The following is a 27,480-nucleotide window of genomic DNA, read 5'->3' on the forward strand; positions in this document are numbered from 1 at the left end:
CTTTTGAAAAACAGAAAACTAGCAAGACTCTTTGCAAGACATTAATATAATTGTGTATTTTTGACAGAAATTGAAAATGAGAAATGTGTGTGCATTAAAAAGAATCTATCAGTAACATAATTTCAGTATCCTGCTTTTGGAAAATGCAAAGCTATTTCTATTGTTGGTATATGTGAGACACTGCATTTATCACTAGCGTAAATAATGGGATCCTTCTGGATTACTTAAATTCAAATTAATTAATTAATTCAAATTAATTTTTTAAATGTCAGTACCATTGTACTATCACCACTCTCTGTGACTCTGGGTATTTCTTTAAAATTTAACCATCTTTTCTACTTCCTAGCTGTCAGTGAGTGCAGGAATTGCCAAAGTTTCTTCCTATGCCTAAACTGAAAGTATTTGTGGTAATTGTATTGTCAGGCTTTGCTAAACTTTTAGTTTGACAGACCAACTACTTCTATAGACCAACACAAAAATTAAGAATGGCATTTAGATTTTTTATTGTAAATTCAGACTCACAAAATTATTTTATCAAAATTAATTACGTTGCATTCTATTTTAAGTATCAGAGCCGATAAGAAAGAAAGATCCTATATAATGAGGACACCTAAGCCTACAAATATAGCTGCTCAGATCCGTACTTGTTTCATTGCTGATGCATTGAGAAGTAGCAGTTGTAAATATTATTGTTCTTATAATGGTATGGTCTTTTTCTATGAATGCAACTAAATATTATAATCCCCTACTCACCAATAATAAATAGATAGGTCAAAAAGCTCTCTTGTCAAGATTGCTTCTGCAGGTTCAGCAGCCCTTAATGTCATCTCCAGCTGCTAAGAGATGATTGGTATGGGTTCTGGAGGATGCCCATGCACAAAATATCTGAAACCCAAATGTGATTGCAAAGCAGATTTGTTTTTATTAGATGCAGTAGCTAATTATACATACCAACCCCTGGATTTTTTGAAAAGCCGCTGAGCAGGAGAAGAAGATGGAGCATGGTGCTCAGGTGGGAGGGGCAGGCAAGCACTGCACCTTCAAGGAGTCCCCTGGATTGAAATGGCGTGCATCTTGTCCTTTTCAGCCCCTCCACCCCAGAACCACACCTCATATCTCCTCCCCTTGGAGTGGAATTTTTCCAGTTACAACGACATCTCACACTTGGCCAGAGCGTGAGATGAGGCCACAATGGCTCATGATACCACCTCCATGTTAACAACAGCTCCATTGTGTATTGTTCTTCTTTCACAGGTTAAGTTCTCAACATATTGTTTCTCTTAAGGGTCAAGTTCCCACCAGCTAAACAATAAGGTTTTCTTCGTTGTCTTTTCTTCATTATCTGGTCGATGTGCCCAGCAACGGACCAAATATGGCAGGGCCTTAGACACAACTTTGGTCCCTTACACATGCGACCGCATGATTCGCGGTTGGAACATCTCAATATTACACCATATAAACAACAGTACAATGCAATATGCTATCCACTAAAGATCAGTCCAATGATACGAAATTAGAAATACAACAAATAATACATAGAAACCCAATAATTAAAGCAAAAGCTACTAATCCCTTTTTCAACCAATTCCAAACCCATGTCCCTCCAGCAAATGGATTCCAACTGGTGTTTTCTACAAGTTGTTGAGTAAGTGCCTTAATTCCTGTAGTTGTGCATGGACAGAGTTAGAATGGTCACTTAAGTTTATACAGCATTACTTATCAAAATCTTCGCACCCATGATCTTGTGTTAAAAGCTAAAAAATAAAGGCAGCTCGATTTTTTTAATGCTGTCTATATCAATTAGCAAATCTGATATAGCCGTGCTGGTAGTATTGCTAAACTTTGCTACCCAACAACCCACTCTATTCAGGCTCATGAAGCTCATGCACTTGCAACCAGGAGCCACTGAAGAGGCAGTGACTGTCTTGGTAGTGTTCTAGAATTTAGCTGTAGCCAGGAGTAAAAGCATGTGTGCTCTAAGTATGACGGTGGTGAGTTTGGTTTCGTTAGGTCCATACTGAAGTAGTTATATTTGGAGATAAGAGGGTTTGTTTTCTTAAAGTGCATGAACTACCTTTAATTGCCATTGGCACTCTGGACTAGGCTCGGTCCCTGCAGATTAAAATTGTGGGAGTTGCATATATGTACTAAAACTCAGAGTTATCTGTGCTGCAGTTGAATTATACCAGCATGAAGTATTTTAATGCCATGGTATTGTGGCATTGACCCATGAAGTTATAAGATTATTTCTTGTGCTAATAAATTTAAAGATGGTACAACTATCTGCATTCAAGGTTCCTAAAATCCACAATTCCTTTATGGGTAAAGCAGGGGATTTCCCGAGGTGGGACAGTTTTTGCCAGAATCTAGTGGACAGACGGGCCACAGAGGCAGGGTGCCGTTACATAAATGTTCTAGCTCATGGGTGGTGAGAGGGACACGGATCAGACACATCATGAATGCGTTCTGAGCACAGCAGTGCTAAGGCATCGTAGGGTCTGGTCGCCTTAGCCAGAGTCACCCAGATGTTTTTTCCAGGGGGGGTATGAGTCTGAGGTACCCTGTTAAACATAAACAGAAGAAAAGTCACCTCCCCACACCTTCTTCCACTCCCACCTGTTACTCCCACTGACATGAGTGTTTAGCAGGTACTCAGGGCCAGTGCTGTTCCCTGGAATGGTGATAGTAACCTGCTTTGCTTCTGCTGCTATCACCTCAGCAGCCATAGAACCAGGTTTCATGGGGAGTTGATACCATACCTTTGCACCTGAAAAGTGAAACTGCACAGGACCTTGAATAGATAGGGAGGGCATAATCCAAAAGAAAACTGAGCCAATAGTTCCACTGGGAAGTATATGAGTGGTGTTCCTAATTCCTAAAGTGAGTGGATCCTAATTTTCCTATTGTTTAAAACAGTGCAACTACACAAGAACTCTGAAACAAAGATAAAATCAATTTTAAAAACAAACCATATACATCTGAAAATGTCTCTGCTTTTCTCATCCTTTCTCTACACAAAGAAGCTTTTAATCTGGAGGATTTTAGTTTTATCCAAAGGCATCCAGCCCATATGTGCCAAAACCATCCCACAATGATAAGCAAATTAGTCAGTAGGGACAATAGGGAGTGTTGTTTCAACATTGGCATACACTGAGAAGAAGAGGAAAGATAACTTCCAGAACAATAGTTTTATTCAACAATGGTGAGAAATATGAACTGAGTTTTGGGTTAAATCAATAGTGAAGACAGTTTAGTATAATATTACAAATCATAAAAATAGAAAGACTATGAAAATTACTTAAAGTGACAACTGTAAGTAAAGTAATATTATTAAAATGCTAGATCAACCAACAGAAACTGGTTTTTTAAGTTTCTTGTACTGCTCTAAGCCTTATTTTCCTTGGGGATAGGCTTACGATTGAGGCTATGAAAACAGCAAAGGTCATAATTTTCAGACGAGATCAAACTTGTGGATTTACATTAGAAGCACTAAAACCTCCAGAAAACTGCTATAGGAGCTGGGTATTCGGCTCTGTATCCCACAGTACCCCAGTATGACATCATATCTTTCAGGAGATGAACTACATCACACCAGGACCTCAGTGGACATGTTCACATTGTGAACAACACTTAACTTATGCCTAACTGAAATTATACCTTAACTGTAACCATTTAACAGAGGACTCATGCTCCTTGACAATCTCCCAGGCAGAGGCCACCTAGCTACCTTGCTCCCCAGTTTTCCTTTGAAGGAAATCAGCTAGCTCTGCTCACATCAAAGCACGAGAGCAGCTCTGTGGACAGCCCACTACCAACCCTTCCCAAAAAATGGCACAGACCGGCCTGCATCTGCAGGTTCTGCTCAGTGTAGTTCTCCAACACCGTTGCAAAAAACCTCACACGCTTTTCTGTCATACTTCAGAACTTGCAGCACATACTTTAAGATTCATATAATGAAACCTCCACTCCAAAAGACAAGTTACATGATAAACTTCGATTGGAAAAATACATGAAAAGTAGTAACTTGTAAGGCTGCTCTCATGCTGTGTGTATGCAGAATTTAACACTACAAATCCACTGGCTACTAATGCAGGGTTGAAAGCAAAATATAAAAAACACTTGCCTGTAACAAATCATGAAGAGTTGCTCAGATTTCTGCATCTCTGTCTGGAATCTTAATTCTGACACTGCAGGGTGTCAAAAGCCCAACTGGTAGGGTTTTTTTGATTCCCAGCACTTCCCTGGGGGTTCCACTCCCCAAGAATACCTAGCTGCAGTATTTTTTAAATTATCTCATCCAGAGGATTTCCTGTTTCATAAATCAAAAGGGTCATTATCACATTTTTATATGCTGGGGGAGCAGTCTTAATCAGTCTATTTCTCATGGTAACAAACGGGGATTTTTCATTAGAGTCTCAGTGCCCCCAGTAAAAATTGCTGCTTTCATTCCTCCCTCCTTCATTTACTGTATACAATCTCACAAGGTGTACCACGGACACTCAGACCCTGGTTAAATATTTTCTGTGGGGTATTTAATACTACATCCCTGAGTAGCCATGGCTAGCAAATTGATATCCTGTGCATTAGTTTTAAATGCATTCTCTTTAAAAGAAATTTGGGCTTAGCACCAAGAATTTCTTTCTATCTCCAGCGTCCAAGGTTATGAACAAGAGTTAGAGATTGCTTAAAAAATCAACAGCAAGGGTATCAGCAGAAACTAGGTTTAATATTAAGTGACAGCACAACAAAATTCGTTGACAAGATTCACTCTACTACTCACAGAACAGTTAAGGCACCCCAAGTTAAAACAAGCAACAACAAAGCCAAATAAAAGCCAAATCAAAACAGAATTGAACAAGGAACTATCTCTGTATGAGTGTGACAAAAGTACAGTGAGGCAAGGACAAAAAGGAATACTGCTTAAAAGCTTAATATCACTCAACAGTACTTATACTTTAAACTTAAAAATTTAACAAAGGATCAACACTTAACTTATGCCTAACTTAATTTAAACTTAAATTATACCTTATCTATAACCATTTAACAGAGGAAACATGTTTAACAGCATTTAAACTAACTTATAATTTAAAGCTTAACCTTACTTACAGGCCTAACTTGCTGAGATCTCAGATTGCAGTGCAGCAATCACTTGCCTTTGCAACATTATATTGGCCCTCAGTTGTTATATGTCCTTGTCTTGTTTGACTGTTTTTTCGAGCTTTTTTTTCCTTTCAACTGCAACTTTGTATGCAAATAACAGAGCCATTCAGCCACGTGTCCAGCATGAAACAGCTGCTCTGTAGAGCATTTTTGGGTAGTTTGCACAAACTTTCCCCAATATTTCAACACTCCCATGGGATCTTTAGCCTTCCAAGGGTTGGGCTCAATACATGTACAAGTTTCTATCTTGTCCCACAATGCACTCCATGGTTCTGGGGTCCACCCTGGTTGTTCCACTGGTGGAGCCATGACCTGAGGCTCCTTTTGATGAAACATCTTTACCAATGCACTCGCATAAGGACATGATAATGACAACAAAAATAGTGGGGGCAATAACTCTGTTCTAGCAGTATTGTCCAGAGACACCACAAATGTAAAGAACTAAGAGCTCTTGCTAATGGAATCTGAAATGTCCTTGAGCGATGTTTACAATACACCATGCAACAACAAGCGCATGACAGTGATAATGCTTTGGACACAAAAAAAAACATTACTAAGTTTGCACACAACTGGGTGCAACCCAGCCTAAGTTTTGACCTCCCATATGCCCATGGAACAGTGTCTCTCAGTGCAGCTATGCATTTCTATTGGTGCAACCACGTGACCACTGCCCAAGCCCTGTCCTTTCTTTGCCTCAGTTTCTGTGCTCTGGGCATCCCATCCTCATTGCCTTTAATGTTATGAGTTCTGGAGAATGCCTGTGCACAAAATATCTGAAACCCAAATATGATTGCAAAGCAGATTTGTTTTTATTAGATGCAGTAGCTAATAATACATACCAACCCCTGGATTTTTTGAAAAGCCGCTGAGCAGGAGAAGAAGATGGAGCATGGTGCTCCGGTGGGAGGGGCAGGCAAGCACTGCACCTTCAAGGAGTCCCCTGGATTGAAATGGTGTGCATCTTGTCCTTTTCAGCCCCTCCACCCCAGAACCACACCTCATATCTCCTCCCCTTGGAGTGGAATTTTTCCAGTTACAACGACATCTCACACTTGGCCAGAGCGTGAGATGAGGCCACAATGGCTCATGATACCACCTTCACGTTAACAACAGTTCCATTGTGAATTGTTCTTCTTTCACAGGTTAAGGTCCCATCAATTGACCAAATACATTGTTTCTCTTAAGGGTCAAGTTCCCACCAGTTAAACAATAAGGTTTTCTTCGTTGTCTTTTCTTCATTGTCTTATCTTGTCAATGTGCACAACAGTGGACCAAATATGGCGGGGCATTAGACACAACTCCGGTCCCTGACACAATGATAGCAGTGCTTTTGAAGGCTCCTTGAGTCAAACTGGCCCTATCCACAGTAACCATTACTTCAAACCACATGGAACAGATCCATACATTGAAACATCTGGTGGTAAGAACCTGGCATCTATACTGTACAAATCTCCAAGGGTTCTGCTTTAGTCTGGCTCTGATTTGATCCCAAGGGCTGGACATTAGTGGTAACAACTGGACTGCACTAGGCAGGGATCTGAAGAACGTATTCTGGCTTAGTTTCAAAACAAAGGAATTCAATTTGTACATACCAAAACTACTCTGTGATGTGTGCGAAAGCATGTAAATAGGAATGGTGATGATGATAATGCTTGCTTAAAAAATACACTCTGATCAAAATTTAAAAACTGTATCCAATTTTTCTCTATTATAGTACCTTACAGGGGTTTTCTGTAGATAGTGAACTCAACAGAAATAGCACAGTTTTGGTCTTACTACTTCATGTTGAAAGAAAGTCTAACACTGCTTTTCTCCTGCCCTTTAAATGGAAATAATCACTACAATTGCTCTCTGTTCCCCATCCCCACTTCTAAGACGTATAAACCACTACAAGGACCTCACACCGAATTCTTGTCAATAGTAGATAGAGGGATGAAGAGCTGTATGAACCTCTGTGTCATGACCACTGATACTTTCAGGACTGCCTAAAAAGTGAGTTACCTAAGGAAAATATTAACCGGTGTGGGAATTATCATATAGTGATGCCTAAGAGAGAAGGCACAATTGTTATATGCTAACACACACTGCTGTTTAATTAAAAAACTCCAAGTTTTGACACCTCAACCGGTCATCTGGCAAAATAAAACAAGATGCAATGGAAAAATAAATAATATGCTAGTAACAGAACATCAGGACTTTTAAGATAGAAGCTCTTGGCAGAAAATTCAGTGTACTTACCCAGTAAGTACCTAAATGGGCTTTTTAATACGTGTTAAGAAGAAAGTAATTCACATAGGGGTAATCTCCAGGAAGTTTTTTTCTGTCTAACCATGGGAGATCTTTTCAACAGACTTTATCTATTTTTGTGACCATGCTCTTTACAATGACAAACATCTTGCCTTATTACTGATATACTATCTGCCTTCAGGCAATATACCTACCCCTTATTTTTCTTCAGGGCTTTCCTACAGGACTCCTTGCATTTTTCTTACCAGATGAATACAGCTGTATCATACTTCCAAGACTGAGGCCCATAGTAAGAAATAACTGAGTACTACGAGAGATGAATTCGTAAAGAGTAGTGCAACTTATTTGAATAGACAGTTTGCATTTTCAGAAGAACAAAAAGAATGGCAGTCTTAGATTATGCCTTTGTTCCACAGCTACCAGGGCATATACATTGAGGAATGCACCCGGTCGAGGTAGCTCAGCTTGCAAGCTGCAGATTGAGATGCCTGAGTCTTGTGAATAGTCAGGCTGAGAAGTTTCCTTAACATATGACAGCCAAAATAATGCATGTGGAATTCAGGAATGTTATTTCCATTAACATTTTGATCCACAAGCAGAGCACCAATCTGATTGCAAGCTCTTAGTCTGAAGAAAAATAAAAGCACTAAATGCAAAGAAGGAGCAGGTCTTTAACTGGTCGATTGCTCTTTCCTTTCCTGCAATTCTTTGCCTTGAATGTGTACCACAACTTTTATGAGCGCTAAGATATCTAATGAGCCCTGAGTAACTATAAGAAACACCTGCAAAATCTGAGCTTTTGCCAGTCAATTACATTTCTGTCCCCACAGACTCTCATGCTCTTGTGCTGCTAAGAGAAACAAGGAAAATGAAAGACATGAGAGATTGTTGTGGAGCTTGCTGCAGATCTATTGCAGTGACTGCCTGGATCTCCTGCTGAGCTCACTTTGCAAGCACCAGAGTGATGGAGAGCATCCCAGAGCAGACTGCATGTTCTCTGGGACAAGCACTGTGTCATCATGCCTTCCTAGTGGCACTGTTGCCTGTGGGCTCTTCCACAGGACAGCAATAAAGATACTGCAGTGCTTTTCCCCTGCCTCACTGCAGAAGAAGGAACATTCATCAGGCATCATCCAATGCAGATGGGAAGCATCACCTGTTTTACTGTTCCTTGTAAAGCTACAAAGCTTTGTAATAATCTGGGAAGCAACAGTAATGGGGGCAAGCGAGATTGGAAAAAATGAGTGGAGGAGTGCAAATGAGCACTTTAAGAGCCAAAGGAACTTGATGGCAAAATGCAACTTCAGCTAACTACAGAGAATCATAAACCCAAGTAAAATTAGCTCCATATATATATATAGTGACTTTTTAGAATTTTTGGTTGGTAGCTTCATATTTGAATAGTTTTGTTAACCTGTAAGGCAACAGAGATACTTTGCCATCTGTATACTGCTCAGCAAACAATGGTGATTCATGACCGCTCATTGACATTGGTGCGGAACTTGTCTGATCCCAAGTTTCAGTGTCATCTTCAAGTGATATGGATTCATTACATAACATGAAAAGTGCTGGTTTGCAGAACATTATGTATCCCACTCACAGCAGTGCTTATAGTTCAAATGTGAAAAGAGCAGGAGGACACTTAGATGGTCTATTACTCTCAGATAGTGGATTGTCCCTTGCCCCGCCTCAAGCTTCCTGCACTATCTTGCACAAATTAGGTTCACTTTTTCAGTTAATCTCCCAAATAGAGATACTGTTGCAGTGTTATCTCCTTGGCTGATGAGGCAAAAGCAGCAATGAAGATAAGAATTCTCAGATAAACCTGCAAGATAACAGACCCTCGATCAAACCAGAATGTTACAAGTCGAACACCTAAATATTTAAAGTTAGGAAGCTCCAGTGTTTACAAATCTAGCGAGTGTCATGTGGTATGTAACATAAAAAAGTGAAAATTACACCAGATACAAGTGTTCCAACTGCTTGCAGAGGAGCAAACAAGGCACATTTTCTTTCATGAAGAGTTTTTCAAGAAAATGAAGCAGACCTTCAGCTTCCTTGTACTGCTTAGCTACAGATAAATTAAAAAGCAAGGTTAAAAAGCAAATGGCAGAAGCTTGGGTGTAACAATGTACACCTTCCTGCCGATTGTCACTTCAGACATACTTCAATCATCATTATTTGTATGTGTAAGAAAACAGTGTTTCATAAACCAAATAACTACTCATATGGGATTACACCTCCCTCCCTCGCCCAGGGTGCTGAATCACGTCTGACATGTTTTTACACAAACACATTTCACGCTAAATATGAATCAGATTACGGTGTGAAACAAACTGTCACTGATCAGCAGCTACGAAAGCGGCTGTGGCTGGCCACTATCATGCCACTGCAGAAGCACACTCCGGGGAGACTTCACTCTTTCTCAGATGAGGCAACATAAGCCTTAGCCGGTACAATCCCTCCCTTCATACCAGAGGGCTGTCCCCACCCTGTGGGGGACAGACCACTGTGAATGCTAAGAAGGACTAACGCAGCACACCCGGGCGGGGCACAGGGCAGAGCTCACACCACCGCGGCAGACGCAGCTAGCGAGGGCGACGATAAGCGCGCAGCCTCTCAAAGCGGGGAGTCAGGGACGAGCGCTAACCCCCTGTCGCTGCCGCAGAATGCATCAGTCCCCAGCTGCCCCCGTGTGCCTCCCGCCCGCACTACAGCGCCCGAGCTCGAGAAGCCTCTGGAGAACGCCCTTGGGCAAGGAGAGGGAGGTCTTGCAAGTACATGGCGTCTGCAAGAACGTGTCACATTTAATGTTCGCTCGTGAACAGGGGAGCACTCCATTCTTCCCAGAGCGGAGTCCAGGGGGCAACACTGCTTACTCGCCACAGGTGACAAAGCATCGTACGTAAATCTGTAATTTCAAGATTTTAGTTGCAAGTATTATTTCTGTAAAATGGAATGACCCCAGCCAGTCTCTTAAGCCGCCCCAAATCCATAAAAGATTTATTGCATTTCATGAATCATCAGCAGAGAAATTCCGTATCTAATAGTGTTTCGGAGTACAACAACTTAGTGAATTCTCACCCTTAAATACTTACCTAGAGTAACCAAAAATACTCAGTGCCCTCTGGTGGTTTGAATTATGAAAGACAAAAACAAAAACAGCAGCAAACTACTCAAGTTCGATCAGTCTCACAACTGAGATGGCACATGAATCTTACCTTCTACGGCAATAGGGCCACAGCACTTATCTGGAGGAAAAACAACCCACACTCTTCAGCCCATACCTGCAAAACCAGAGAACCTGACAGAAAGTTTTCCAGGCAAAAAAAGAGATGCTATTACCATCAAAGAACTGGGCTTTATGAAGTTTTTGATTTTCAACCTGATCCTAATGTCTCCAATCCTAAACCAGATCCTCCCCCTACAGAAAACAACCAAGTAAATGCCTTAAAATGTATATAAAAGTAATAAAATCTCTCTAAGACTTTCAGATTCTTTCCAAGTGCAAACACATTCTGAGAAGCCTAAACTCCTGTAGCCATAGAAGTAAACATGTCTGGAGAACTCTGGAAATTATTTGTGCTAAGCTTCTGAGTTACTGTATCTACCCCTGGGGCCAACACCAGCCCCATATTAAGGGCACAGCCAGAGGAGCTTATAAAACATTAAGAATATGAAACAATAATTAGTAGCGAAGTAATATAATTGTAGCAATTTAATTGCTGACTACTTTAAAAGAGAGAAAAGGGAGTGGGAGGGAAATGGGTAGTGTGTATTTATGAGAACTGCTGTAGGGAAATGCACATAGAGGGAAAGAGGTGGTGAGACACTGGAACAGGTTACCCAAGAAAGCTGTGGATGCCCCAAGGCTGGATGGTGCTCTGAGTAACCTGATCCAGTGGAAGGTGTCCCTGCCCATGGTTCATTCTAACCCAAGCCAAAAAATGAGTGACAGAAACACAACAGTAGAGAAAGAACATAAAGTAATACTGAGGAGCACTTTTCTCAGTGACTACACAGCTTCATAAGATTAAGTAAGTTCATAAAAACAGTATTCTGTCTCTAAGCCCTGGGAAATAACCTGCAGCTTCACAGAGCTGAGGAGTGCCTCTAAATGTATAGCGTACTTTAAGGCACAGATTTGAAACAGAATTAAATGCTATTCCACAGAATGCAGCAGTGATGACTCCTCCCTCCCTCCTCGCCCTCAAATTCCTAAGTGTGAGTCCTGGTGAGGCAATAAAAGTAACATTCACTTTCTTAGCTCTTTCCTGATCATGTCCACAAAAATGTTACAGATGAAAAAAGGCTAGAAATGAGCTTGTTAGACCTGGAAAATTAGGTGAAAACTGGTCCTCCCCAAGCCAGACCTAGAGTTTGAGAAATATAATAGTAGACCTACTCCACTCATGAGCCAAACCCCGCCCCATGCTTTGACTCTAGTAAGTTTGACAATTTCCTGGGAAGTAGACAGTTTTAACATTGAAATGCCTTCTCATTGCAGACTCCTTGAATTTTGTCTCCTGTGCGTTTTCAAATACAGCCACAACAGGAAACAAAAGAAACCTGACTTCTGGAGCAAATGTACACTGTATGGAGAACAGACTATGTAGTTTTTCTGCCCTTCCACTGCTTGTTTCTCCAATCCTAAAAGAAACCTGAAGATGCCTTTGTTAGATATCCTTGTAGCTCTTCTGTCTTGCAATAAGGCAGCCTTGAATGCTGGGTTCTGTGGTCATTTCACAAATGTGCACTTTTTACCATATGTACTAAACACTGTCCCATCCCCTAACAGTGTTCATGAATCGGTATGTCTGTTTCTGCATAAACAAAGGATATAAAAAATACACTATTCACTCCTTTACAGCAGAGTCATCACAGACACATTCAAATCTCACCAGACTCAAAAGTCAAATCTAAAAAAGAGGGACCCGGGAATGCTTCCCAAATACAGAAAGCCTTCTAGTCCTGACTACCTATCAGAAGATGAACTCGGTGCACAAAAATCCCCCTCTCTCCCTGGGAACGAAGCCCTGGCTTAAGACAGGAGAACAAAGGGCAGTTTTACAGAACTCAAGTATCCTATAACCCAGTTACTGCCAATGATAATTAAACACATCACATGCATTCTCTCTAAGTAGTGAAGTATGAATTGCTGTAATAAAATCAAATTAAATGAAATCTCTAACAAAGGGCTAATAAACAGATTCAGAAGACAGAGTGGTTTACTTAGAGATCAGAAAATTAGATTCTATGGGGAAAGAATAAATTATCAAATAAGAAATTTACATAATTTTGTTACATTTCTGTCATTTAAAGTAACACATTAAGTCTATTTTATTACTGTATTGCCATCTGTGTGTCCTTAGAACGCAAAAGCACAAGAATTTTTTTTTTTTTTTTTTTTTAGCATAAGAACATATTTTCAGCACAAGAACAAAGGGCAGGATAAATCATCTAGCTGCCACCTTGTTGGTTAAAACTTGTAACCAGCCCAAATTTACTGGCAAATCTTTCTACAGTAAAGCATTAAATCTTCTCAGAAAACCTGCCTTTAAAAACCAAGGTTTGTTACTTACCCCGAGTGTTATATACCTCCTTCCTTCTCTTTTTAGGATGTTATTTCTCTATTAACATTACATGGGACAGCAACAAACAAACATGGAAGTGACAAAAGATGTACAACATAGATTTGGGCCAACCTATAATCTTTTCTGCTTGTTGGAAATACCCAAGGTATGATATAAGGTAACTTGTCAGCTCACAGATGCATCACCAGTCACATCTCATAATTCCAGCAGCATACACACCATTCCAATAACTCAAAAGTGTGTAGACATACAACTGATCGCATATTTAAGTTTTTGAAAGCATCTGAAAAGGAAGAAGTAGCACCAAGGGAATTGATCATCTTTATTATGCAACAAAAAGACAAATAGAAAATAAAAAAATTTAATAGGAAAAAACTCAGGTGGTACAATTCAAACATAACATATCAAAACCATACATAATGCAACATAAACATGAAAACATTGTTAGGAAGCAATCTTCTAGCAAAGATTTCATGTTTTGGGCATCACCCATCACAAATACACAGCTTTTTGCACATGTCTGAGTTTCAATGAGAAAGATCGTGACCAGCAGCAACATATTCAAATAGTTTAATTTTCATTAAACGCTTACCTAGTGAATATATTGGATGCAATCTCTTAATATTAAAAGTACAAAATCTTAAGCAAGGCAGCACCTGCCAATACAGATTTTAAATAAAAAGGATTAACATTTTGAAAGGTATTTTTGTATTGCATTAATACACATTTGTTGCTTTAAAATGTGTATTCAAGTCTCTCAACATTTAAATACGACTAAAATGCTCAGCAACTATGCATCAAGTGACAATTAATTATTGCTATAGAAAAAATTGTTTCCCAGAGTTTTAAAACAGATGTAATTTCATTCACAATTCCCAAGATATATTCAAGTAATAGAAATAAGTAGTTCCAGTGTCCATGAGGCAATCAGAATCTGTATTGGCTGTAGGCATTTATTGCCAGATCATATAAACATTTTATTGAATCTAAAAAAGTTAACTAAATTTACATGTAACTGTTAAACTCCTTAGGAAATATATGCAGTAATAAATCATCATAGTACGTGTTTTTATTTTAAAAAGGTAAAACTTCAGCTTCAGGTACCTTGATGTTCTTTTCTGTATAAGGGCACTGTTTCATAGTTGGCTTTACAGAGCAAAAGTAAAAATCTATTTTTTTTTTTTTTTTTCTGTTGGCTCAGTGAACCACTCCAAACCAGTATGTGGTTGCACAAGCACTAGAGCTGACAGACAAGTGAGAATACACAGACATAGATGGGGGCAAACAGGGAAACTGGAATACAAGTTCCAAGTGTGGTCTGCTGTCAAAATACTGTAGTGAGAAGGGAACTAACAAAATGCAAAAAAATGTTGTTATATAAAGGATGTAGCATTCAGATAAGGTTTGAAATAGGCAGCTATTTCTGAAATAGACAACTTGCTCTGAATTTTAGCCAGCAATGCCTTCAGTAATGTTTTACGCTCAGAAAAAAAATAAGATAGAAAAGTCAAGTTAAAATGTATAGTGGGTTAGTCCCAACACTCAATTAGAACTTTCAGTTCTGAAACAAATTACAAAATGTGTTTTGCAATAACATTGCAAAATGAGGCATTTCAACCTTATCAGTATTGGAATATGAAATATCTCAGCATTTAAAGAATAACCAAAACCTCTGTTTGGAGAGGAACAGGGAGGAAGGGCACAAGAAGCAGACTGTAATTTGACTACACAGCTGATATTACTACACATAAATCACCATCTAGACTAAGAAAATTACTGGGGATGTTTTCCAACACATATGCAATGCTCATTAATAATAATAGCTTAACAATGGGTGATGGAAACACAGAATGTAGCCAGTTCCAACAGGTGTATGTTCAGAATACTCTCTGTTTAAAACTCCAAAATGTATGCTGTGCAGGCTTCTTTCCCCTCCTCCCTTTCGGTATTATATAAAAGATCTTAAAGTTTTTACAGATGGATTTTCCTTTTAAATTCAAAATTGCATTATTGCTATTTTCTCCAATTTTAATTATGTTCTTGCTGGGAAGGTGGAAATCCAGAACAGAAACTCTTACAATACGTTGGTAACTATTTCAGAGTAAGTTTTTTTCTTCTCAGCTGCATTTTTGAAGCCTTTGGATGCAGGAGATGTACAAGTTTTAAACAGCTTTAAGAAAAGAAAAGTTTTGGTAGGTGTGAAGCCAGTTTAGTTATTTAGTTACACAGCCTTCCATGAAAGACAGGACAGACCAAAACTTCAATTCCAAATGCAAAACAAAAAATTCTTAAAAAGCTCCAGCAAAATCTGATCATAGACATAAGCCAAAGAAGTGTACCTTTTGCATGTCATCCTGAATTGCTCAGAAAATACGTAATCTTCCTTAGGAGTTTGGAGTACAGAGACTACTCCTCACTCATCACATTAGTAAACAAGCATCCTATTTTAGTTATTCCCAAAGAGAAAAAAATAGATTTAGTTATTCCTAGGCAATGGCATCATTCTTTCTCAGTGAAAGGTGAAAAAAAGCCCTGCTCTGCATTGTTGATCTATAGAAAAGAAATATTTTAAGCTGTTGTTATTTTCAGTCACATAGGAATAGTAAAAAATAAATCACAACATCAAAATAAAATTAGTTCTTGGCAGGACAAATGCCTGTCCTTGGCAGGAAGAGAAAAAATATAAATTATCACCTCATAAGATAACCTTAGAAGACAGCTGAACTCGAAGAAACCCAACAGTGCAACAAAGCATCATCGCATGTCTTTTTAAAGATACTTTCAAAGTTGGTTTCGGTGAATTAAAACATCCTACAATTATCATATGAACAAGTAATTAACAGAGTAGTAAAAGTTAGAGAAAATCAAGACAAGAATGAGAATTTCTAAAAATGTCCCTGATTCCACAGGGGCAGAACTCAGTCAAGATGTCGAGCTTGAGTTTCAGCAAAATCATTTATCAGAAGTCCTTAATGAGTGTGAAAAGAAGCTTAGCCCGAGAAATGGTTACTGAACAACATTTTTATTAATATAACCTTCGGATCACCAAGAGAATAAAGTAATTTTTCTCTCAGATAATCAGTATGAAGACGAAGGGGACTCTACTTTAAAAGTTCACATGACAGGATTCTTGAACTGCATTTTGGTATTGGGCTTCCTCATCAAGCTGAAGATTCTAAACAAAACAAAAACATCATCAAAATGGACAAATACTCAAGATGTAGCATAGTCATTAATCATTCACCTGCTATGTTTTTACATAGGAAATGGCACCTAGACAAAGACTCTTTATGCTACTAGCTCATTGTTTATATTGCACAGAATCTTTTACCTAACGAAGTTCCAAGAGACACATGAGACAGGAGAAGAATCGGTTGAGTGGGACAAGGCTCAAAGCAGAAGGGTCCATCTCCTCTCCCTGGCCCAATTACATTACAGAACAGCCAGCTCAGGAAAGCTGATTGTGTCACGCAATTCTTTCAACAGGGCCTCTAACCAGCCAAAACATCCTCCATTAATAAAACCAAAATGGGATCCCAAGACAACAGTAATCATAGATTGTTGAGAATACACTGCTTAAAATGAGAAAGCAAACACTGAACACAAAAAGCCTGCTACTTTTAGCAGGACATTTTTGGAATATCTTCCAAGTTCTTAATGTGCCAGAGTGATGAATCTTAAGTGCAATTCTGGCAGTTTCCTCAAATCAGAATTCCTATCACCAATTTTAGGTCATCAAACATGCACTCATGGTGAAGAGTCCAATCCCTCCTAGCTCTTCAGGCCTTTATGACAGCTCACTCCATTCAAGGCACAAGAGACATCATCTTTGCCATCCTGAACCAGTGAGGTTGCCTGTGATTCAAATACTATACCTGTTGCACACCTCAACACCTGTCAAACTCTGTAGAAAAAGCTACCAACTCTCCAATCTCACATGCAGAACCCAAATAGTTGGCTTTAATTATCAATCAGTCACTGACTTCATCTGTGCATGTAGTTCTGCATCTACTTCAAGGTCATTTACTCAAAGAGAGCTTGAAAAGAGGCAACCTAAACACTGATTAAATGACATATCTCTTTTTCAGTCTCTCTCACAACATACAGCAAGAGTGGCTGTAGCAGCAATACCAGCTAGTTAAGCTGCACATCGAGTCCTGAGAATATAATTTCACAATTTCTGCATTAAAAGGTCAGTAATGTCCATAAAACAGAGCAGCATCTATTTTATTTCCCTCAGAAACAGCCGTAATAAACTGTTCTGATAAACAGAGTAAAAGCAATAAATAGTTCAAATTGAGAACACTAAGCCAAATACTTAACTCATCAGCTTGGAGCAGTTTAACTATTGACAACACCTATTCCCAGTAGCATTTCATGTTGATTATGAAGTTTAAGAACAGATAGATCTGCTTCTAAGTTCCATACAGAATAGGAACACAGCATGTCCAGAAAACACGTTAGGTACAAAATTTTTATCTGGCATTTTGTTTTTTAGAAAAAATGTTACCAATTTTTCCTCCACACATTAAAGAAGAAAAAGCTTACCACAAATTCTCCGTAGTCAAACCGGTGTCTTAGATTTAGATGGCTAACAAGATTTCTAGTAACCAGGTTAGTATCTGCCCAAGGAAGAGATACACAAATAGGACAGATCTGAATTTGGAAGGGGAAGGGAAGAGACAAAAAAAAAAAAAAAAGAAAAAAAGTTATTGGCAATACAAAATGCATTAAAGACACGTTCTACAGGAATAACTAGTCTATTGCTCATCCACTACCAAAATACAGTAAGACATTAACATCAAATCATACTGCTAAGTGTGCTTGTGTAACATTCAAAAACTACCTTTCAACTTGGTCAATTTCTAAAGTATTTCTCTTAGGAGTGGAAGATTATCGTATCTGTCTGAGTTAATTTAGAAAATAAAGTAACTACTGCATCCTACTTAATGTTTGGGAGATTTTTCACACAACTGAGATGATGAAGTAAGCTAAAAGAAAAAGTAACACACCCTATACAAATGAAAATAATAGAAAACCAAACAGATTTTTCTCTTTCAGACCATTTGGTTACCTTGGATTACTTTTCAAGTTAACTGCAGGTTTCACATGAAACAGTAGCTACGTTACAAATGGGATTCTATAGAAACATACCTACACCACTAAACAAAGAAGAGTTAAGCATCAGGCTCAAAAACTGAGCCTGTTTCACATCAAGATAAATGCGACAGCTAAGTCAGAAATCCCTTAGAACCAGCAGGCTGGACATGAAACGTTTTCACATCAAAGTCGCTCCTCAATTTAAATGCACTGCATGAAGTACATGTCTGTCTTCCTCCAACCACAGTGATTGTTACAGATATAGAGTACCGACTGCACATTTAAAGTTGTCCACATAATTACAATGAAAGTAGCTTAAGAAACATACATAAGCAACTCTACTTACCACAGGAACGATCTGATAAAGATGTCTATTATTACAGTGATCCAGCAAGCGCTGTCTGGTAAAATTGGATTCCTGACACAGGGGGCATTTGAAGGTTGGGTGTCCACTGTAAACAGAAATACAACAGTATTAAACAGAAAAGAGAGTTTCAGAAGTAGTGTTAAGAGAGCATACAAATGAAGCTATCATTTTCCCTTGCTTTGATAGCAACCAAAAACCCCCCATACCCCCACTGACATAGTAGCAGATCTAAATGAGTGCCAGTGCTACTGCCAAATTGCAATTCTGAAGTACATTTACAATTGATATGCCTAAATGCACTCTTCTGAGACTTGGGCTTCTTTTGTTCCCACTGCAGCTACACCCTGGTTTTCCTTTCTTGTAACACCACTTAGTGCATCCTTCAGAAAAGTACTAAAATACCCAAATTGTAACAAATATACACAAGTGTACAAGAAACTACAGAATTCTATAAATACAGCTCCTGGTGGTTTTGCGTGGGTTTTTTGTGTTTTGGTTTTTGCATTAGCAGACGGTTGCACTGTGACTATCAGAATCTATTTTAATAACAGCTATACACAAGTAAGCAACCTACCTTGTTTCTCCTTGAAGTATTTGATTATTAGCCATCTCGCCAGTATCAGATATTGCATCACTCCTGCTACTTTAAATGAAGGGAAAAAAACAATGGAACTTGAGATTATTTTACTCAACTATCAACACTTTAAAAGTTTAACAGTAACAGAGGTGGGGGAGGGGAATATATGCATTAAGTCCCATGAATTTCAAGGCAACATACAATGCCACATATCCTAACCCTAAAAACTTTCCCTGTGTCTCAGTATTTACAGAATCGCCAAGGCTGAAAGAAACCTTCAAGATCATCTGTCCAACTGTCAACCCAGCACCACCATAATCACCCCTAAATCATATCCCCACGTGCCACATCCAGATACCTCTTGAACACCTCCAGGGACAGTGACTCCACCACCACCCTGGGCAATTTATTCCAATGCCTGACCATGCTCTCAGAAAAAAAAAAAAAAAAGTTTCTACTTTCTAATTTGAACACCTCCCCCCGGTGCAACTTAAGGCCATTTCACCTTGTCCTTTCACTTCAAGACATGACAGAAGAAACTGACCCTCACCTCACTACAACCTCCTCTCAGGTAACTGCAGAAATGAGCTCTTCCCTGAGTCTCCTTTTCTCCAGGATAAACAACCCCAGCTCCCTCGGTTGCTCACCATAGGACTTCTACTCCAGACCCTTCATCAGCCCCAGTGCCCTTCTCTGAACTTGCTCCAGCATCTCAATGTCCTTCCTGAATTCAGAGGCCCAGAACTGAACACATGATTCTAACTATGGACTGACTGGTGCTGAGCACAGGGGGACCATCACTGCCCTGGTCCTGCTACCCACACTACTCCTGATGAAGGCCAGGATGCCACTAGTCTGCTTGGCCACCTGGGCACACTGCAGGATCATGGCTCAGCCCCTTGTCAACCAGCACCCCCAGCTCCTTTTCCAGCGGGTCGCTTTCCAGTCACTCTTCCCTCAGCCCGTGGTGCTGCCTGGGGTTGTTGTGACCAAAGCCCAGGACCCGGTACCTGGCCTAGTTGAACCTCTGGGCCTGACCATCCAATTTTTTCACCCAGTGAAGAGCACACCTGTCCAAGCCACAGGCTGCCAGCTTCCCCAGAACAGTGGGATGGTGTTAAATGTTTTCCTGAAGTCTAGATAGACAGCATCCACAGTCACTCCCTCATCTACTGAGCTGGTCACTTTGTTATGGAAGGAGATCAGCTTGGTCAACCAGGACCTGACTTTTGTAAACCCATGTTGGCTGGGCCTGATTCCTGGGTACTCCTGCACATGCCACGTGATGGCACATACATTGTTTTGCTCCTGCTTCCCTGATACACCCAAGTCAGTCTGACAGACCTGCAGTTCCCTGGATCATGCTTCTGATCCTTTGCATAGATGGGCATGACATTTCTGATTTCCACTCAGCTGGGACCTCTCTGGATAATTTAACTACCATGGTGATGCTTGGTGGCATAGTACACAACTTAACAGGAAAATGGTATATAATACAACATTTAGTCAACAGGATTGGCAATGCAGGTGACAGCCAAGTAATTCAAAATGCATTATGAACTGTACGAATGTAAGACAAGTAGGACTTTCTAAGTTTTTTGACTTAGGAAGGTGTAAGTAGGCCTTTAACTGCCATGTATTCACACAAATAATTTGCAGCTTTCAACTACAGCAAGGTATGTTTTCTTATGCTGAGCACAATTTTTTTTTCCTAAAGGAGGAGTAAAGCAGAACATTTCAGAAAGTAAATTTGACCATATATGCACCTCTATCTGAGCCAGAAGAAACTGTACAGACATGCTAAGAACATGAATATTTACAGTCACAAATATTGTAACAGTAAATTTTTTTATGCTCCTATGATATTAAAAGCACAGGTATTCTACTGTGGCAAACTGCATAAATAGTGATATCAGAATATGCAGACACTTTGGAGAAACATTGCTGCAGCTAATTCCAATAACAGCTTCAACTTCCAATAGACTGACAGGTTGAAAACCAAACAGAGAAGTTCAGACTGCTAAAAATAGAAAATCAATAGGGAAAAAAAATAAAAAAAAAAAAAAAAAAAAAAAAAAACACCACCCAAAACAAAGAAAAAAACCACCAACCAACCAATCACCCAAAAAACAACCTCTGTGAAATGAACATGAAATGAACAATAAAAACTTTTCAAAACTAACTAAAAATCCCCAACCCCTACCATCAGTGAGAATATAAGAAAAAAAAGATCAGATTTACTGCCTGAAAACAAATGGCAAGTGTAATTTGATTTTATGGAGTTTAACATACTGGAATTCCTTATATATTTCATAAGAGATCTGTTCAAAATAAATTCAATCAGAAAGCAAAAGTTTGCACAGTAATGTTTTGAAACAGGATACTCACTAAAACAAACTTAGGAAAGGGGAGGGGGAATAAAAATAGACAGGAACTTTTCCAGAGATAAATATTAATAAATATGTTACAAAGTAAGCTGCTCAAATGCTGTCAAGGCAACGAAAGCAAGCTACAAATATTAAATACTTTTTAGGAGATTCTCTAGAAGTCATTTCAAAGCCATCATGCAGAAAGGTTTTCTTCTGTCTGCTAAGAGTAGAGAAAAAGACCTGGAAAAACTCATATTTTGAAGCACAAAATATGGATAATAATTAATGCAAGAAGAAGGTATACCCTGGAAAAAAATACTTTCCATAGGGTGAGAGGGTGGGGAAAGAAGATGCACTACACATAGAACACCCTGATTACCTGTTCCCTGTTGCATCTTGGGAAATCTGTAAGTTTGGAATAATTGAAGAAACACCATATTCATCCTGATACTTCTTACACGTTTTATAATGCTGTCTCATCCATGAAAATCTAACCTGAAAATAAAATGCCAAATTATTGAAAACGTACTAAACAATCCAGGGATAGACAGAAGGAAGAGATAATTCTGCCAACAGAAAGCAATGCATGCAGGAATTATTTAGACCTCATCTGCAGCAGAAACCAGAACTTGTGTCTCCCTCCTGAGCATGAACACTTTCTTCACCACCAGGACATCCCCGATTCCTCTCTCCTCAGAGCCACTGTAACTCTGTGAGACTGGAGAACATTGGCACACAACCTGCTGGACATCTGAGAGCTCTCTCAGGGATAAAAGACGCAAGCAAACACCATTTAACTGAAAAAAGTCACTGGAACTACACCTCCCAGATCCAGGATCAATAGGTGATGAGCTATAACAGAGAGTGGCTGTGAGGATGGGATAAGCACTACTGCTCCTTCAGTCTTCTCTGGCCTGCTGTTACCTCATGCAGAGGAACATTTTCTTTTTGCATTAGGTATGTTCCTTTACTCGTTGACAGGGGAGGGAAAAAAATAGGTGAATGATCCCAAATTTAAGCTGACCTTTAATTCAAATTAAGGGAATGAGTTGCTGAGATTTGTCAGAAGACAGTGGTGTGGGACATGCACTAAATCTGAATTTCAGGTCCAACAGCACTGTCAGAAGGTGCTCACAGGTCTAGAGGCTGAACAAGATCGTAACTCACATGCCTGCGCCTAAATTCCATTAAAGTCATTTTGTTTGGTTCTTCCTTCCAGTTTACCAACTTGCTACCAGTTTCTTTCTCCCCACTTTTCATCCCAATGAATCACATGGAACAATGCAAGCAGCTGAGGATTCCATTAGTGATGATCTCCACATTGGCAGAAGTCCCAAGTAAAATGAAACCATCATAAAGACTACCTGGATTTGATGCATTTTGTTATAAACAAAAAATGTGGCTGAAATCCTGCATATGTTTATATCAAAAGAGACATTACTCTTGGTTTCAAGTGAGGGTCAAGATTTCACCTACTGTTCTAAAAATAAAGATCCCCTTAGAAAGGAGATGGAAGGAATGTAAAAGGACTGATGGGGAAGGAGGAAATTACATATGATTGATCATGTGGCCACTGCAACTAATCAGCTCACTTTTTTTTTGGTTTTAAATTAAATTTTATGGCAGCTCGAAGCAGTTGCATTTCCATACTGAGAGTTTCTGAGGTTTTCCATATATCTATAATTTTAATGTTCAGCTCCTTAACGTTCCTTTTGCCACTTTTATAGCTATATCCACTTTTTTTCCATCTTCTTAGGGAAAAACTGGCACTCCACTTAAAAAGCCTTTATTGACAATTCAAGATGCTCTTTCAGTTTACACCTGCTAGGTACAGGTTGCAGGCACTGCACGCCCAGCATAGGCACAAGCCTTACAAAGCAAAGTTCAAACTGCTATAGGCTCTTCAGCTCCAAGATGAGAATGACACACAGGCGTGTCCGGACAAAAGCACAAACAATTTACTCAACTTTTTTTAAAGTTTTACTCTACCTGCTTCTCACAGCATCTACAGCCCCCAGAAGCTTTCTTCATACTGTTTTCAACATCTAGAGCCCTTTTGGGATACGTTCTTTCTTTTTTAGTCACGCTCCCCCGGCAGAGAGGACAATGTGCTCCACTTTCTCTTATAGCTGTCAAGAAGCACTTCCTGCAAAACCTAAATTGAAAAGTTACCACAAATACAGGTTAGCAAAATATACAGAGTTAGATAATTTGTCCTTGAAGAGAGCTGGATGATTGTTAGGAAAAAAAAAAAAAAGCAAAACAAAAAGCAAAACAAAAAACTAGACGTTATCAGAATAATAGTTAACTGAATGCAAAGTTTGATATTTAAAATAAATATGAAATAATGGTGCTTACAATGATGAATATGGAAATCAGGGGAGCTTGGCAATGCACTCTAGGTAAAACTCTATTTATTGACTAGTATTACCGAGCTGCACACCAGATTGATCGCTAATGAAGTATTAAATGGTGCAGCAAGCACGTGATTTTGGACAATCTTATCAAAGTAACTCCTGTTTATTGTGCTTAAGCAGAGCCAAAACCACTGCAAAGCTTCATTCCGCACGCGTTTCCAGCGACCTCAGCTCACCAGCTTTTGCAGCTCTTTCCTTACGCACCAGCTGCCAAAGCTATTTTGCTTTTCTACAAAGTAACACGTTGTAATCAAACGTCCCTCTGGGAAAAAAAAAATGCTGAATAGATGAGCTGAAAAGAGAGAACAACTCACAGTACCGTCCTTGTTCGAAAAGGAACGGGGAAAAACATGAAGTTAAAAACCGCGAGTTAGCTCAGACAGCACAGCAGAACTCCCCCACCGCCGACCAGACACCCGGGGCGGTGGCGGGGGGGCTTCTCCTAAATGACCGCTCCTCGTCGGCTACAAAAGAAAGAGGCGAGGGGAGGCTGGGGCAGCACTGGGCTCGCATCCTCACCGCCAGCGGCTCCAGGCCGAGGGTCCGTGCGCCGGGAGCGGGGGGAGCCGAGGAGCACAAGGCAGAGAGCCGGAGGCGGCGAGGAAAAGGCTTGGGGAGGGGCGGGGGGTCGGGATACCCACACGTGCTGGCAGTTGGCGGTCCTCACGGGCGTTTTGAGCACCTCCTGGCACACCGGGCAGTAAAAATCATCCTCGCTGAAGCACGCCGGGGCCGCCGCGGCCCCCTCGGCCATGGCAACGCGCAAGGGCCTCTCCGCCAGGATCGGGGACGACGAACAAGCCCCGCCCCGGCGGGCTGAGGAGAGCCCGGCCCCGCTTCGCTCGTGGGGGGCGCTGCCGGGGGTCCGAGAGCGGACGGCTGCGGGCACCGGCGCCGGGTGGGATCCGGGCCGGGCTGCGGCGGGGCGGCGGAACCAGCTCGGCCGGCGCTCCGCCCGCCGCCCCTCGCGGCTCCTCCCGCGCGGCCCGCAGCGGCCCCCGCCCCGCGCTCTACCTGGAGCTGCCCGGGGAGGAGGGACCGGGCAGCTCCGGCCGCGCTCCCAGCGGCACCCGGGGGGGCGGGGGCGGGGCCGGGGTTTCCATAGCGATCGCCTCCCGGCACGGCGGGGCTGCTACGACACGGCCCCCGCTCCGCCCTGTCCGTGAGGCTTCCCCGCTCCGCCCACCGCGCTGCGCCCGCCCCGCCGCCCCTGCGCGGAGCAGCGGCGCTCGGAAACGTGCCCCGTGACGCTACTCTGAAACCTGCCCGGTCACATCGCTCAAAAACCTGCACAGTGGTACAGCTCAGAAACCTGCACAGTGGTACAGCTCGGGCTGCCTCTGGGTTATTGCTAGATCGAATCGTCTAGTCCCCCTGTACTAGGCACCGTTCAGGCCGCTCCTCGAATCCTGTGTTCAGTTCTGGGCCCCTGAGTCCAGGAGGGGCACTGGGGTGCTGGAGCGAGTCCAGAGAAGGGCAGCAGAGCTGGTGAGGGGTCTGGAGCGCAAACGAGGAGCTGATGAGGGAGCTGGGGTTGTTATCCTGGAGGAAAGGAGACTCAGGAGTGACCTTATCTCTCTCCATCTGAAAGGAGGTTGTAGCCGGGTGGGGATTGGCCTCTTCTCCCAAGTAACAAGTGGCAGGACAAGAGGAATTTAGCCTCAAGCTGTTCCAGAGGAGGTTTAAGTTGGACATCAGGAGGAAATTCTTCAGGATGATTAAACATTGTAATGAGCTTCCCAGGGAGGTGATGGCATCAGCTTTCCTGGGAATTGTTTGAGAAAAGATGGGACATGGGATCAGTGCTGTGCTATAGTTGACATGGTGGCGTTTGGTCATAGGTTGGATTTGATGATCTCAAGAGGTCTTCTCCAACCTAACTGATGCTGAAATTCTGTAGCTGGCACTAGCGGTGATTTTATGGAGTAGTTTTAATGGTATTACTGAGAGCTGGGGCAGGTTTTCAGCCTCCTGAATGATCCTGACCAAAAAAAACCCCAAAAAATAAAAAACAAAACAAAAACAAAACAAAACAAACACACCCCCCCCCCCCAAAAAAAAAAAAAAAAAAACCAAAAAAAAACAACCCACAAACCCAAAAAACCCCAGACTTCTCCAGGTAGAGAAGAATCTGGACTTACTAAGCACATCTAGCACTGGCCTCATCTGGACACAACTCTTGGCACATAAACAAAAACAAATATGTTGAAAATGCTTTAAAAAGAAATAGTTTTGTATGGGGTAAATCAATTATATTAATTTGTGAAGGTTGTAATCATAATAAATCTAAGATTCAGATTAGGCCTGGTCTTTTTTGCTCAGAGATTATAAAATGGTTTGGTGTGGAAGGGACTATAAACATTCTCTGGTTCCATCTGCTCTGCCCTGGGCAGGGACACCTTTCACTAGTCCAGGTTGCTCAGAGCTCCATCCAAACCTGGGCTTGAACACTTCCAGGAACTGAGCATCCACAGCTTCTCTGGGCAACCTGTTCCAGTGCCAGGACTGAGAGAAAATGGATCCTTCATCTTGGTTTCCCCTGTCTCCTTGGCTGCAGCTGTCTAGTTAGATGTTCAGAGGAGGATCTCTAGGTGGGGAGGTCCCCCTCTCTCTCTGGCCTGGGGTCAGACTTTCAGGAAAGAGAGAGTACAAAACATTAAGAGCTGTGGTTCACATATGCTTTCAGACTCCAGCATTTCAAAACCGAGTGAAAGCCTAGATGCTTTATACACCCATCAGAGCTGCTTCTTGTAGCTGCCAGTGATGGGCAGCAAGAGGCAATGCCCATGACACCATCTGGGCTCATGATTTGGAGGGGAAAGGGAACTGCAGGGAGTGAAGCTGAAGCTAAGGTCACTCTTCAGGTGAAGATGAGAGAATAATCATCCTGTGATTCTGTGAAGGATGTTGGCTCTCTGTTCTTGTTCGGTATCTCTCACAATGACTATTACCTGTTAATGTTAGTATCTTCCTAAGGAAGAGCAGAGACAACAGAACAAAAGCCAATCACTGCCCTGAATACCTTCTTTTTAGACCTTATGGAGACAAAATTTGCCTGCCTCTAAGTACCAAGAGTTCTGAAACTCTCAAGGGAAGCACTTCCAAAGCCTTTGGCCCTAAATGAATTAAGTTGCCCGGTCTGGGGTATTTCCTGCCCATGCTTCAGGTTGGGGGAAAATCTGGTGGAAAAGCCAGACCTCCTTGGGCAGGGATCTTTCAGGGGCAGACAGGCCTGGGATTTGAGATGTTGTGTTGTCCTCTGGTAACCGTGGCTGTGCTAGGTCAGGAAGTTACTGCTATGCTGCTCTAATCACTGCTGCTAAGGGTTATCTGGGCTGTTCATAGGCTGGCAAGCCCCCCTACTGTTTAAAGTGATTATCGTCCATGAAATGAAGCAGGAAGCCAGACCAGTCAATCTGAGTGGGTGATTAGCAGCAGTTGGTGGCAGTAACCTCATCAGCAGTACAGGGACAGCCAGAAGACACAGAGCTACACCTTAAGTGGTAAGTAGCCTGCAGAGTGCTTCTTGTATGTGCTTGTGTCGGTGAGGATGACACCACAGATGTTTATCAGCTTCAGGGGCACCCTAGCCGGGCTGTGACAGTACATGAAAAGGAAGAATTACAGAAGCCACAGTTCAGATGCTACA

At 41.2% G+C, this 27,480-nt stretch overlaps 1 protein-coding gene across 3 annotated transcripts; it reads right to left on the bottom strand.

The window, feature by feature from the left end:
* Window positions 1–13,308: 13,308 nt before the first annotated feature.
* RNF138 (ring finger protein 138) lies at window positions 13,309–24,708 on the bottom strand. 3 transcript variants are annotated; one of them, XM_040078998.2, is made up of 7 exons: window positions 24,473–24,708; window positions 23,404–23,569; window positions 21,794–21,909; window positions 19,043–19,111; window positions 18,448–18,553; window positions 17,550–17,657; window positions 13,309–16,176 (listed from the first exon to the last, which is right to left on the bottom strand). In XM_040078998.2, exons 1-7 carry the CDS (start codon window positions 24,583–24,585, stop codon window positions 16,108–16,110), a joined length of 747 nt encoding a protein of 248 aa, XP_039934932.1. In that variant the 5' UTR covers window positions 24,586–24,708; the 3' UTR covers window positions 13,309–16,107. The 3 variants fall into 3 exon arrangements, with proteins under 3 accessions (XP_039934932.1, XP_039934941.1, XP_039934952.1); XM_040079007.1 differs by having other exon boundaries at window positions 19,043–19,108; window positions 24,473–24,684; XM_040079018.1 differs by lacking the exon at window positions 24,473–24,708 and adding an exon at window positions 24,146–24,408.
* Window positions 24,709–27,480: the final 2,772 nt, after the last annotated feature.

Source organism: Hirundo rustica, chromosome 1, assembly GCF_015227805.2.
Source record: "Hirundo rustica isolate bHirRus1 chromosome 1, bHirRus1.pri.v3, whole genome shotgun sequence".
Classification (NCBI taxonomy): Eukaryota; Metazoa; Chordata; class Aves; order Passeriformes; family Hirundinidae; genus Hirundo; species Hirundo rustica.

Bases quoted from the DNA above. Each gene is read 5' to 3' on its own strand.
- RNF138 (XM_040078998.2), bottom strand. From the start codon at position 24,585: ATGGCCGAGGGGGCCGCGGCGGCCCCGGCGTGCTTCAGCGAGGATGAT. The intron at 21,910-23,403 runs GTAGAGTAAAAC...TTTTATTTTCAG, and splicing joins GTAGATGCTGTGAGAAGCAG to GTTAGATTTTCATGGATGAG. The intron at 17,658-18,447 runs GTAAGTAGAGTT...TTCCAAATTCAG, and splicing joins TTTATCAGATCGTTCCTGTG to ATCTGTCCTATTTGTGTATC.